This window comes from Mytilus trossulus, chromosome 14, assembly GCF_036588685.1.
Source record: "Mytilus trossulus isolate FHL-02 chromosome 14, PNRI_Mtr1.1.1.hap1, whole genome shotgun sequence".
NCBI classification, from domain to species: Eukaryota; Metazoa; Mollusca; class Bivalvia; order Mytilida; family Mytilidae; genus Mytilus; species Mytilus trossulus.
Genome location: NC_086386.1, coordinates 66,609,527 through 66,623,006, shown reverse-complemented (window position 1 = coordinate 66,623,006; position 13,480 = coordinate 66,609,527). Strand labels below are relative to the sequence as shown.

Below are 13,480 nucleotides of genomic sequence, written 5' to 3'. Positions count from 1 at the left end.
ACCTTAAGAAATTTTCAATTTTCAATTGGCATTAATTTTATTCGTTTCAGATCCGTTCATCATCCGTTTTGTCCGTTATACGTCCGGTAGAAGTCCGTTTCTCATCCGTTATACATTCGTTTTATCCGTTAGACGTCCGTTAGAAGTCCGTTGGTGAATTTATCTGCCAGACCTCCAACGGATGTATAACGGACACGTAACGGATACAAAACGGAAACGAAACGGACGAGTACCGTACAAAACGGACGCCTAACGGACGTCTAACGGATGTTCAACGGACATTTTATCCGTTAGACGTCCGTTCAAAGTTTTGAACATGCTCAAAATTTTCCACCGGACAGAACGGACGTCAACGGATGAAACGGACGCTTAACGGACATGAAACGGATAAAACGGACGCTTAACGGACATGCAACGGATATGGACGGACGTCTAACGGACTTCAACGGATTGAAAAAAAGTTATCCGTTAGGCGTCCGTTCGCGCTATCCGGTAAGGTGTGACCGAGGCTTTACATTTTAATTGTTTACCCTACTTTACATTTTAATTGTTTACCCTACCTTACATTGTAATTGTTTACCCTACCTTACATTTTAATTGTTAACCCTACCTTACATTTTAATTGTTAACCCAACCTTATATTTTAATTGTTAACCCTACCTTATATTTTAATTGTTTACCTTACCTTATATTTCAATTGTTTACTCTACCTTATATTTTAATTGTTTACCCAACTTATACTTTAATTGATTACCATACCTTATACTTAAATGGTTAACCCTACCTTATATTTTATTTTTTACCCTACCTTATATTTTAATTGTTTACCCTACCTTATACTTAAATTGTTTACCCTACCTTATTATTTTAATTTTTTACCCTACCATATACTTTAATTGTTTACCCTACCTTATATTTTAATTGTTTATTCTACCTTATATTTTAATTGTTTACCCTACCTTATATTTAAATTGTTTACCCTACCTTATACTTTAATTGTTTATTCTACCTTATACTCTAATAGTTTACCCTACCTTATATTTTAATTGTTTACCCTACCTTATATTTTAATTGTTTACCCTACCTTATATTTTAATTGTTTACCCTACCTTATGTTTTGATTGTTTACCCTACCTTACATTTTAATTGTTTACTCTACCTTACATTTTCATTGTTAACCCTACCTTATATTTTAATTGTTAACCCTACCTTATATTTTAATTGTTTACCCTACCTTACATTTTCATTGTTAACCCTACCTTATATTTTAATTGTTAACCCTACCTTATATTTTAATTGTTTACCCTACCTTACATTTTCATTGTTAACCCTACCTTATATTTTAATTGTTAACCCTACCTCATATCTTAATTGTTTACCCAACTTATACTTTAATTGTTAACCCTACCGTATACTTTAATTGTTTACCCTATCTTATATTTTAATATTTTAACCTACCTTATATTTTAATTGTTGGCCTACTTTATACTTTAATTGTTTACCCTACCTTATATTTCAATTGTTTACACTACCTTATATTTCAATTGTTTACATACTTTACATTTTAATTGTTTACCCTACCTTATATTTAAATTGTTTACCCTACCTTATACTTTAATTGTTTATTCTACCTTATATTTCAATTGTTTACCCTACCTTATATTTCAAATGTTTTTATAAATTTTCTGGTAACAAAATTTTGAATTTTTCGAAAAACTAAGGATTTTCTTACCCCAGGAGTAGATTACCTTAGACGTATTTGGCACAACTTTTTGGAATTTTGGGTCCTCAATGCTCTTCAACTTTGTATTTGTTTGGCTTTTTAACTTTTTGATCTGAGCGTCACTGATGAGTCTTATGTAGACGAAACGCGCGTCTGGCGTATAAAATTATAATCCTGGTACTTTTGATAACTATTTACACCACTGGGTCGATGCCACTGCTGGTGGACGTTTCGTCCCCGAGGGTATCACCAGCCCAGTAGTCAGCACTCCGGTGTTGACATGAATATCAATTATATGGTCATTTTTATAAATTTTCTGGTAACAAAATTTTGAATTTTTCGAAAAACTAAGGATTTTCTTACCCCAGGAGTAGATTACCTTAGACGTATTTGGCACAACTTTTTGGAATTTTGGGTCCTCAATGCTCTTCAACTTTGTATTTGTTTGGCTTTTTAACTTTTTGATCTGAGCGTCACTGATGAGTCTTATGTAGACGAAACGCGCGTCTGGCGTATAAAATTATAATCCTGGTACTTTTGATAACTATTTACACCACTGGGTCGATGCCACTGCTGGTGGACGTTTCGTCCCCGAGGGTATCACCAGCCCAGTAGTCAGCACTCCGGTGTTGACATGAATATCAATTATATGGTCATTTTTATAAATTTTCTGGTAACAAAATTTTGAATTTTTCGAAAAACTAAGGATTTTCTTACCCCAGGAGTAGATTACCTTAGACGTATTTGGCACAACTTTTTGGAATTTTGGGTCCTCAATGCTCTTCAACTTTGTATTTGTTTGGCTTTTTAACTTTTTGATCTGAGCGTCACTGATGAGTCTTATGTAGACGAAACGCGCGTCTGGCGTATAAAATTATAATCCTGGTACTTTTGATAACTATTTACTCTACCTTATATTTTAATTGTTTACCCTACCTTATACTTTAATTGTTTACCCTACCTTATATTTAAATTGTTTACCCTACTTTACATTTTAATTGTTTACCCTACCTTACATTGTAATTGTTTACCCTACCTTACATTTTAATTGTTTACCCTACCTTACATTTTAATTGTTAACCCAACCTTATATCTTAATTGTTAACCCTACCTTATATTTTAATTGTTTACCTTATCTTATATTTCAATTGTTTACTCTACCTTATATTTTAATTGTTTACCCAACTTATACTTTAATTGATTACAATACCTTATACTTAAATGGTTAACCCTACCTTATATTTTATTTTTTTACCCTACCTTATATTTTAATTGTTTACCCTACCTTATACTTAAATTGTTTACCCTACCTTATATTTTATTTTTTTACCCTACCATATACTTTAATTGTTTACCCTACCTTTTTTTTTTAATTGTTTATTCTACCTTATATTTTAATTGTTAACCCTACCTTATATTTTAATTGTTTACCCTACCTTACATTTTCATTGTTAACCCTACCTTATATTTTAATTGTTAACCCTACCTTATATTTTAATTGTTTACCCTACCTTACATTTTCATTGTTAACCCTACCTTATATTTTAATTGTTAACCCTACCTCATATCTTAATTGTTTACCCAACTTATACTTTAATTGTTAACCCTACCGTATACTTTAATTGTTTACCCTACCTTATATTTTAATATTTTAACCTACCTTATATTTTAATTGTTTAGCCTACTTTATACTTTTATTGTTTACCCTACCTTATGTTTCAATTGTTTACCCTACCTTATATTTCTATTGTTTGCATACTTTACATTTTAATTGTTTACCCTACCTTATATTTAAATTGTTTACCCTACCACATACTTTAATTGTTTATTCTACCTTATATTTCAATTGTTTACCCTACCTTATATTTCAAATGTTAACTCTACCTTATATTTTAATTGTTTACCCTACCTTATACTTTAATTGTTTATCCTACCTTATATTTAATTGTTAACCCTACCTTATATTTCAATTGTTTACCCTACCTTATATTTCAAATGTTAACTCTACCTTATATTTTATTTGTTTACCCTACCTTATACTTTAATTGTTTATCCTACCTTATATTTTAATTGTTTACCCTACCTTATACTTTAATTGTTTACCCTACCTTATATTTCAATTGTTTAACCTACCTTATATTTTAATTGTTTACCCTACCTTATACTTTAATTGTTTGCCCTACCTTAGATTTTAATTGTTTACCATACCTTATATTTTAATTGTTTAATCTACCTTATATTTTAATTGTTTACCCTACCTTATATTTCAATTGTTTACGCTACCTTACATTTTAATTGTTTACCCTACATTACATTTAAATTGTTTACCCTACCTTATATTTTAATTTTTTACCCTACCTTATATTTTAATAGTTTACCAAACCTTATATTTAAATTTTTTACCCTACCTTATATTTTAATAGTTTACTCTACCTTATATTCTAATTGTTTACCCTACCTTACATTTTTATTGTTTACCCTACCTTATATTTTAATTGTTTACCCTAACTTACATTTTTATTGTTTACCCTACCTTACATTTTTATTATTTACCCTACCTTATATTCTAATTGTTTATGCCATTAATGCTGTATCTAAAATTGAGCTGCTCTTTTGTGTACCATTTCCTTTTTGTATGTTTTGTTCTGGTGGATGTGTTCTAGAGTACTATGCTGTGCATGCATACTCCAATGTTTGTCAAACCGGATATGATTTGCTGTTTCCTTTATGAAATATTTTACTATTTAGTTTCTTAATCCGTGTTTGTTTGTAGCATCTCATGTCTGAACTAATAAATCTAACTTCATAGACTTGAAACTTGACAGACGGAAGCTACTGTATTTCCCTTTTCAATCAGAATAAATTTTAAGAATTGTTTTACCTTTTTTGTGCTATATTGTACAAAAGTACTATGTGCACAACATGACTACATGTCCTTTATTTTAGACAGAAAACGCAAATGATTTATTTTATTACACAACAGTTAATATAATATAATATTTTGATGTTTTAGGATTACACTATAACAATCCATTTGAACCAGTATTGGTTAGATGACCGACTATCCTTTGACAGTTACGATGTATCAAGCATGACACTCACTGGCGAATTTGCTGAGAAAATCTGGGTTCCAGATACATTCTTTGCAAATGATAAAAACTCTTTTCTGCACGATATAACAGAGAAAAATAAGATGATTCGATTACATGATAATGGATCTGTTGTTTATGGAATGAGGTAAGAACATAAACTGAAGACACGAACTGTTGTTACAAGGATAATATACGATTCATTTGATGAGGCCTCAACTTATGTTTTATCGATTGCAACTATAATGGTCAGAGTTTATTCTAACCTTTTGGCTGTATATCCGAAACAAATTGTTAAGTGAACAACTCTTGAATCAAATTTTCCGAACTAAGATTCAGTAGATTTTCCACATGTTTCACTTTGAAGTCGTTATGATTTTTTGGTGGTACCACTATTGAACTATTATTGTACATTCTAACATGAGTGGTGGGACGCTTAATAGCATGTCTTATAAAAAACATAATTCATTGTTATAAACTATTTTTTATCAACACAATCTAATCTTGATAATCTTGGGGCAAATATTTCATTACCTTATCCATCTGTATAAACCCTTTTGATATTGATTTCATTATCTATACTTGATTCAACCATCATTCTCGTTTATTATCTTTGTACCACAACTTTGAAAGCTATGTTATGTATGTTCTTGTTTTAACTAACTCTAAATTTGTTATAGAAAGTAACTTGTCAGGTTTGATTTATGCAGATTGTGTTTTAATTTGTAACACATTTGCGACATTCACTTATTCTTTTATGTGTATTAATTTGATGTCTCCCTACATACAAATAATTATGAAAAACTACGATAAACATTCTTCTTAAATGTAGATACTTTCATGATTCATAGCTTATCCCATCCTACGTATCTGTTAATGTTGTAGGGAGGCCTTATTAAATATTCATTTATTCTACATTCTACTATTTGCATACTTTTATCTTTGGATACTCTTGCCGATCGGCACGAACTACTCAATATCTGATGACTTTCAACACAAGTAAAACTGCTATGTAAACTTACTCTATCCAGATCTGTTGTCTTTTGAAATGAAATTCCCAAATGTAAACAAAATATGGAATAGATGTGATTTGTCACTGAATTTTTGAGAAATTCATCCTTATTTATACTTCAAGGAATCTGAATCTGCATATAATTACATACAGAAAAATGATTTATATTAAAAAGAAAGATGTTGATCAGAATATGGCAGTATTAATATTCAAAGGTTTTGTTTCGAACATTGACACAAGGTCATCATACTGATTACAGTAACAATCGGATTACATGAAACATGAAAACTTAATTAAACGCCTATTTCTACATATACAATATGTATTCAATGGCGTTGTACATAAATGACATATAAAATACAAAAATACTAAACAAAAATACAATATGTATGTACAATACCAAAAATTGAAAATTTATACTGTGATACACAAGAAAAAAGTCAGAAAAGTTCCAAATAATTTTCGAAATACAATGTTTTAAACCGACATTTAAAAATATCCAAAGATTCAGAGTTTCTTACATTTGTACCTAGTTCATTCCACAATTTTGGCCCAATAGTACTAAAGCTTCTATCTGAAAAAGTTTTCTTTTTGTTATATGGGACTGCATAACAACCAATAGATGACTCTGACGACCTTAATGAACGTTTCAACACTTGAGGATTTAACAAATTGATCAAATATGACAGTGCATTACCTACATGACAGTTGTACATATATGTTAAGATTTTAAATGTAATTCTGGCTTTGATCGGAAGCCAGTGTAAGTCAAACAATGCCTGTTTGGCACTGTCATACTTAGAACGGTTTAACACAAGTATGGCACACATATTCTGTATACGTTGCAATTTATGTAAATCAGTTTGTGAAATTCCAAAAAGTATAATATTGCAATTATCTAAATGTGAAATAACCAAAGATAAGACCAAAGATTAAGCTGCATGTTAAGTCCTCCGAGTATTGTGCATCATTGATTCAAACCGGATTGTTTCCATTAAGAACTGACGGAAGCTGATGACATCGAGTTCCATACCACTGTGTCTGATGAAAAAAACAATAAACTACAAAGGGTACACTAATTGAGAATTCATTACAAACCAAGAGAGAAAATGAACGGTTTTGACGATAGTAACACATGGTGCTGATGTCAATTTGAATGAGTTATTGGTATAAAGGCCTTCCTTCAGTTTGAATATTGTACAACATATGTACTTCAGTTTATGTGATGTAAATTAATGTTTACTGATAAAAAAAAAATGTGTACAAAAAACAAATTGTTCACATGTAAACTAATTTAATGTATCTGTTTTAAGATTCCTGTTAAGTAATGGGTGAATGGGTTGTTGTATGTTTATTAACAAGTGTTTTATGTTTATGATTGTTAAAACAATAAATTTACTAATAAACAAATTGGTTAATGTAGATACAGAAATGGATCAAAAGTAGACGATTCATATTGATTGTCCTTGAAAACAAGGGAATGCTTGGTAATCATGATAAGTCTGAAGTTTGTTTTTTTACCTTGCCATGGGGTTTCAACCAAACAAACTGAAAGTAGTCGAGTTAGGTATTTCTACATACTCATAGGTAATGGACTTTAGTTCTTAGGTGTTTTTCATATTTGGATCTTAGACACTGTTAACGATCTATGTGCTGCAAATTATGTTTTATTTGATAATATCATTATTCATAATGACTATCTGTCTTTCAGTGTCTTTTTATTGCACATTCTTTTTTTCTTCGCATTCATTCATTTTGTCGATTGAATTGCTCTTTAGAAGTCAATTGCATCAAAACTTACAAATGTTTCAGGTTTAAGTTTTGTTTTAAAACTGTCCTATCTAAGTTTATGTCTGATATTTAAAACTCTGTCTTTATTTGACAATTTTTCAATAAGTGACAATAATGACAATTTATTTTGTTTGAGGGATGTTATTTAAAGGAATATTTTCTGTACATTCAGACAAAAGATTATTTATGGATTGTCATGAAAATTTGTCTCATAAAAGAGAGGTTACATAAAATAACATTTTAGACAATGACAATGATATCAATAAGTGGTTTTTTTTATTGATGATAACACACATATAGTATTACAAAGATTAAACATAGCTTAGGTAGTGCTAGAGCAGATTGGCATAACGAGGAAACGTTGTAAAACTAAACCGAGGCGGAGCCGTTTAGTCATGTGATATAGTACATAATCATTGTCGTATTAACCAATCCAAATCTGGCAGTTGACTTGATGTAAAGTTAAAGTTATAGTCAGTACTTTAAATATTTGACAAATTTGAAATCATTACATGATGAAATATATGTTTGTTTGATATATGAAATATGCTTAGTTAGGGGCGGTATTCCACAGTGAACTATTGTCCAGAAGAACTTGACAGCATGTCATAGGGACAGACCCCTCTTCATATATTTTTTTTTACTGGAGAGTATTTCATTTAAAATATTGTCTGCGAACATTTTCTGTACAGACAATGTGTCATGGGGACATTGTTTTATGATAATAATACACAAATCAAGACACGTACTAAATGGTCCGACAACAGTCAACTGCCAGCAATTTACATACCTAAAACTTCATATATCGACAGGTTCACATCAACTCTTGCATGTATGATGGATTTACATAACTACCCTCTAGATATACAGAACTGTACGGTGGAGATAGAAAGTTGTAAGTATCACATTATCTTCCCATTACTAGTATACGTTTGAACTTGTATTTCTAATAACATTTGTTACGTTCATTATGATTGGATAACGTCACTAACTCTCATGGAATCAGTTCACAATTGATACTATGAAAAATACGCGCAAGCGCAAGCGACATTTGACAGATTTTAAATGTATGATTTAACGTTGTTACAATCATCTTCATTATAATGGAGATAAAAAATTTGAATTTTATGTTCCGACAACATCAATTGGTGCCGTTGGGGCTTACAATACAATACAATTATCTCCTAAGTAGAAAGTACCAATGGAATGCCGTTTTACAATAACAGGTGGTATGTTAATTCTGTAAAGTGACCATAACCGTACGATTTCACTTTTTCAACATATGAACTAATGTAAATAAAACGAATTCAGTACACAATAAGGATTAGGCATAAGATATTTGTATTAATAAACAAAATTTCAATTTAGACTTTCACCGTTTATGATCTAGTTATCTGTATCCGAGGCTATCCTATAGAATTATTTTTCATCGACCTAGTTTCAGTAACTTATGATGCCATCTGTCTTCGATCTGATTTTCCGTGTATATTTGTTTCACCTTGTTTAAAGACGTTGTCGATTCTATTACTCATTCAAGCCATTTGAAACTAAGCAACGTCATCAGGAAACCAAATAATATAAAAACTTTTAAAACAATAATTTTAAGATGGAGAATTTATCGTGATGCAAAGAAATAAAACAGCGCAATCATTTTATTTTTTCTTCACAATTTTACAATTTTCATATAAGTAGATTATAGAAAAGAAAACCATCAATTGATTTTTTGCGGGATAAAACATGAAAAGTGAAAATTGATTGCACTTTTGAAAACATTATATAGATAAGTCGTTTCAAGTTAATATACAGAAAATAAGTTATCATTTCCATTATTTATATTGTTTTGTATGTTATCTAATTGCAGTTATTTCATATTGAATTATCCGCTTTCATTTGTTATTCTAGAAATATCTCTTGTATCAAAGCCATTTAACGTTTTTTTATGAATACAAAAAATGTTGAAACTAAGTGGTATATCTTATATCCTGATCGTTGTGTTCACACGTTATCTTTTATCTCAATGATCTTACCCTTCGTACTTTATTTGGCTTTTTAAGATTTGTTTGTTCGTGCGTCACTGATGAGTCTTTGTAGACAAAAAGCGCGTTTGGCGTATTTACGAAATTTCAATCCTGGTATCTTTGATGAGTTTATTTACATTGTTTAGGTTTGTTCATCGACAACCAAACAAAATGATTTTCGGGGTTTTTCCCAGTGGATCATGCTATTTAACTTTCTCTTGCAATGACATAATTTAAATAATATTTGAATATAACCTTTCTTACATAATGTTATTTTTCACTGCTATTCAATATATTGACAGAAAAAAATGAATATGAACATTAGTTTTTACAAAATTGCTTGTTATTATTGGTTAGTTTGGATTTATATAAGTTATTGCAAACTCAATATAAGAAGACTGGGATTGAGTTAATAATCATAATTTAGCTAAAATTCATGTTTATCTCCTTGAAAAGTACTGAACTTTATGAGAAACAAAGACTCACTGGAGATTTCCTTTGATCGGAAATTGTTAGTAATTTATAACAATCGTGAATAGAGATAAGCTGGAATCTGAGACATTGGTTCTATTTGTGTAGTGTTTGAACAAGACTCTTTCTGTGATGAATTGAACATTTAAGATTAAATGAGTTATCTTCAGCCGTCAACCTTACGTAACATATCTGAGCCGTTTGCAATGATTGATTTCTCTGAAGACATCCCGTTTGTACTATCATTTTCTGTTAAATGTCTATCAGTTCTACATGCAATAGGTTTATACATTTCTTTAATTTAACTGAAATGAGAACAAATCTCGGTCACTAAATTAAGATAGATATATGAACGTCTAGGATAGTTAAAACAGTCAATGTTAACTAGCTTCGAATTCCATATCCGCGGTTCTTTTACTCATAATCTTTCAATTGAGACTCTTCGCTAATAATCATACAAAATGAGAACAACACGTATAGATTTATTTGTTCGACGCAAAATTCTGAAATCTATTACAGAAGTTTCTTTTCTGGTGTAAAGCGTAAATATTCACGCTAATCACCAGTATTGTTTTATGAAAAGTTTCGGTATTAGTCATTAACAACCATATGCTTAGGAAAAGGGAACAAATGATACCGAAAGGACAACAAAATACTATTGCTACGGTGAAATCAACAATTTTGTCGGAAAAGTTGTTCTCAATCGAGTATATGGTATATGATGTAGAAACTATTAGACCTGACTGGTCATTTTAATATGGAGGTATTTTTGATTGAACTGATCTATAATTAAGCAAATTGCCTAAATTGGTAGTATCATGACCTTTGTTTTTCAATTGCTTATACATTCAATTGCGCCAACTAAAACTGGTAAAATAGGGTTGTACTTTAAACGTTCGTATACAAAGCTTAAATTAATTGTATTAATTGAATTAATCTGTTTTACGGATGTTACTTTTTATAGTACAGATATATTATTTTTTTTTTGCATTTTTTTCTCTCCATGAAAATGTTGCTGTACGTTTTATTTTTATGTTTATATTATAAAAACGTACAATTTTGTGATCGCCATTAAATGCTGAATATGAAGGAAAAAAATGTCGTCCACTTTCTTAAATAATAAATGAAAAGTCATGATTGACTCGCTGTTCTTTTGTTACCTATATTAGTGCAAAAAAAGGGAAAGCTGAAACACAACATAAATAGCTGTCATAAAAAGTGTATGAATCAGGTAAATTATCTATATTTTGAAGATATTGTAAGTAACTTTATCATTCTACTTCAAATGGTATCGACAGCATTATGAAAAAACAATACTGTCGAAAGGTGCTATGTTTTTTTACCAACCGACGAGCAAGTCAATAAATGCATGAATGATGTCATTCTTTTGTGGATATAGATATTTTGTCGAAACGGTTGAAGGACGTATATTGTTGGAAAACCAAGATTACAAACTAAAGAAGTCTCTTTCTAATAAGCTGTATTTAGAAAAAGCTTTCGTGATTTTGGGTCTTAAATGCATTTCAACTTCGTAGTTAATTTTTTTTATTATTCGAGCGTCACTGATGAGTATCTTAAAGACGAAACGCGTCTGGCGTACACGTTTATAAACCTGGTATCTTTGATATTTTTTTGAAAATTCTTTGAAGATTTCTATAGTGCTTAAATCTGTGTATATGATTAAGCTTCGTTGTTTTTTTTTTAATAATTTGCTTATTATAATTCGAGAAATTATGACAAGATACTTTGTTTTTGTCCTTGGAATGGGTTTCCTCGCCAAAGCTTTAAAATCTTCATTACGCTTTTAAAAATATGCATAGAAAATGTAAAACTATAATCTTGTATTTTTCAGCAACTTCTTGCGATTAGGATTTTTTATTAGAGAAATCAGTATGATTTTTTAGTTTTTTTTCTCAATCGCTTTATGACTTTTTAACATATGTACTTTTGCTTTTATTTGTCGGTTATTTCTGTCTTTATTCTGATTGATTATTGACGTGTAAATTATATCTCTTTTTAATTATATTTTAAACTTGATTTTATGTTTACATTTTTAAAATTTGCGATCGAGGAATTTCGTACTTGTATTAATCTTAAAGACAATTTTGACAAAAAAGAAATTTACCAGATAAAACGCGCTGCAGATCATACAGTTAACCATATTGCTAAATACATAAGTAAGAGATAGACCGTTCTTTTAGGTATGTATAAGTGTCATAAGATCAATAGAATGGTGCAAATGTTCTTAAGCATGAGATAATCTAGTTACCCCGATTATACTACAAAAGGATGATAAATCGAATGATGAGATTGTTTCATTTCCGGTCAAGTCTTTTATATCCAAATTGAAATTTGTCAGGAAAAATGATTCTTATAAACAATGCTATGGATCGAAGAAAGATCGAGGGTGCAATTAAGTTCAAATATAAAGTGATGCGATACGAATGTATATAAGTTTCTATAAATATTATACATTTCAACAATTTTTGACAGTAATCAACGAGTTCAAAATATTCAAAATCAAACAACTGATTTAACAACGAATATAATAATAAAAGAAACATTGCCAAACCCTGAGAGGAAATGAGAGAGATAAGGTATTTGATTTCAATGGTTCTTCTCTTCAACTTTGTATTTGTTTTAACTATTTAGTCCTGAGCGTCACTGATGAGTCTTATGAATCCGGATTCTTTAGAAATGATTGTTGTATTTTGGCGCATCGCCATCGTCAAATAATCTCCACCAATGTTGAATGAGTTTCTGTCATCGTCAATAGATCATTGTCATAATTTGTTTTAATTTCGATAGGCTCAGCCATTTTTTTTTAGCAATTCGAATCAATGGCATGTATTTGCATAACACTTATTGTATTATATTCCGAAGTGTCCTCCTGATTACAGTTTTCAAGCTCGGAGGAATATTCGGCTTATGACAAGTTGAATTAGAAAAATGAATTTTCAACTAAGTAACGAAGACTAAAGTTGAAGTACGTTATATTTCGACCATCCTTTTTTTACTGGTAGTAATGAAATGGTATGGTCTATTTTTCTTTGAATAATAATATTGTCTCGTTGGTATATTCTGCTGCCCTAAAAAAATCACAAAAAATCTTTACTTTTTTTATTATTATACGACCGCAAAAATTTAATTTTTTGGTCGTATTTTGGTATCACGTTGGCTTCGTCGTCTGCGTCGTCGTCGTCATCGTCGTCGTCGTCGTCCGAATAATTTTGGTTTTCGCACTATAACTTTAGTATAAGTAAATAGAAATCAATGAAATTTAAACACAAGGTTTATGACCACAAAAGGAAGGTTAAAATTGATTTTGGGAGTTGAGGTCCCAACAGTTTAGGAATTAGGGGCCAAAAAGGGCCAA

The 13,480-nt window shown here is 30.3% G+C and overlaps 1 protein-coding gene across 1 annotated transcript in view; it reads left to right on the top strand.

Moving 5' to 3' along the window:
* Positions 1–13,480, top strand: part of LOC134696240 (gamma-aminobutyric acid receptor subunit beta-like) — a 52,601-nt gene that overhangs the window by 23,723 nt on the left and 15,398 nt on the right. Inside the window, exons 4-5 of the mRNA XM_063557923.1 lie at positions 4,737–4,960; positions 8,428–8,510. Coding sequence (XP_063413993.1) covers positions 4,737–4,960; positions 8,428–8,510 — 307 coding nt within the window. The remainder of the gene's footprint in view (positions 1–4,736; positions 4,961–8,427; positions 8,511–13,480) is intronic.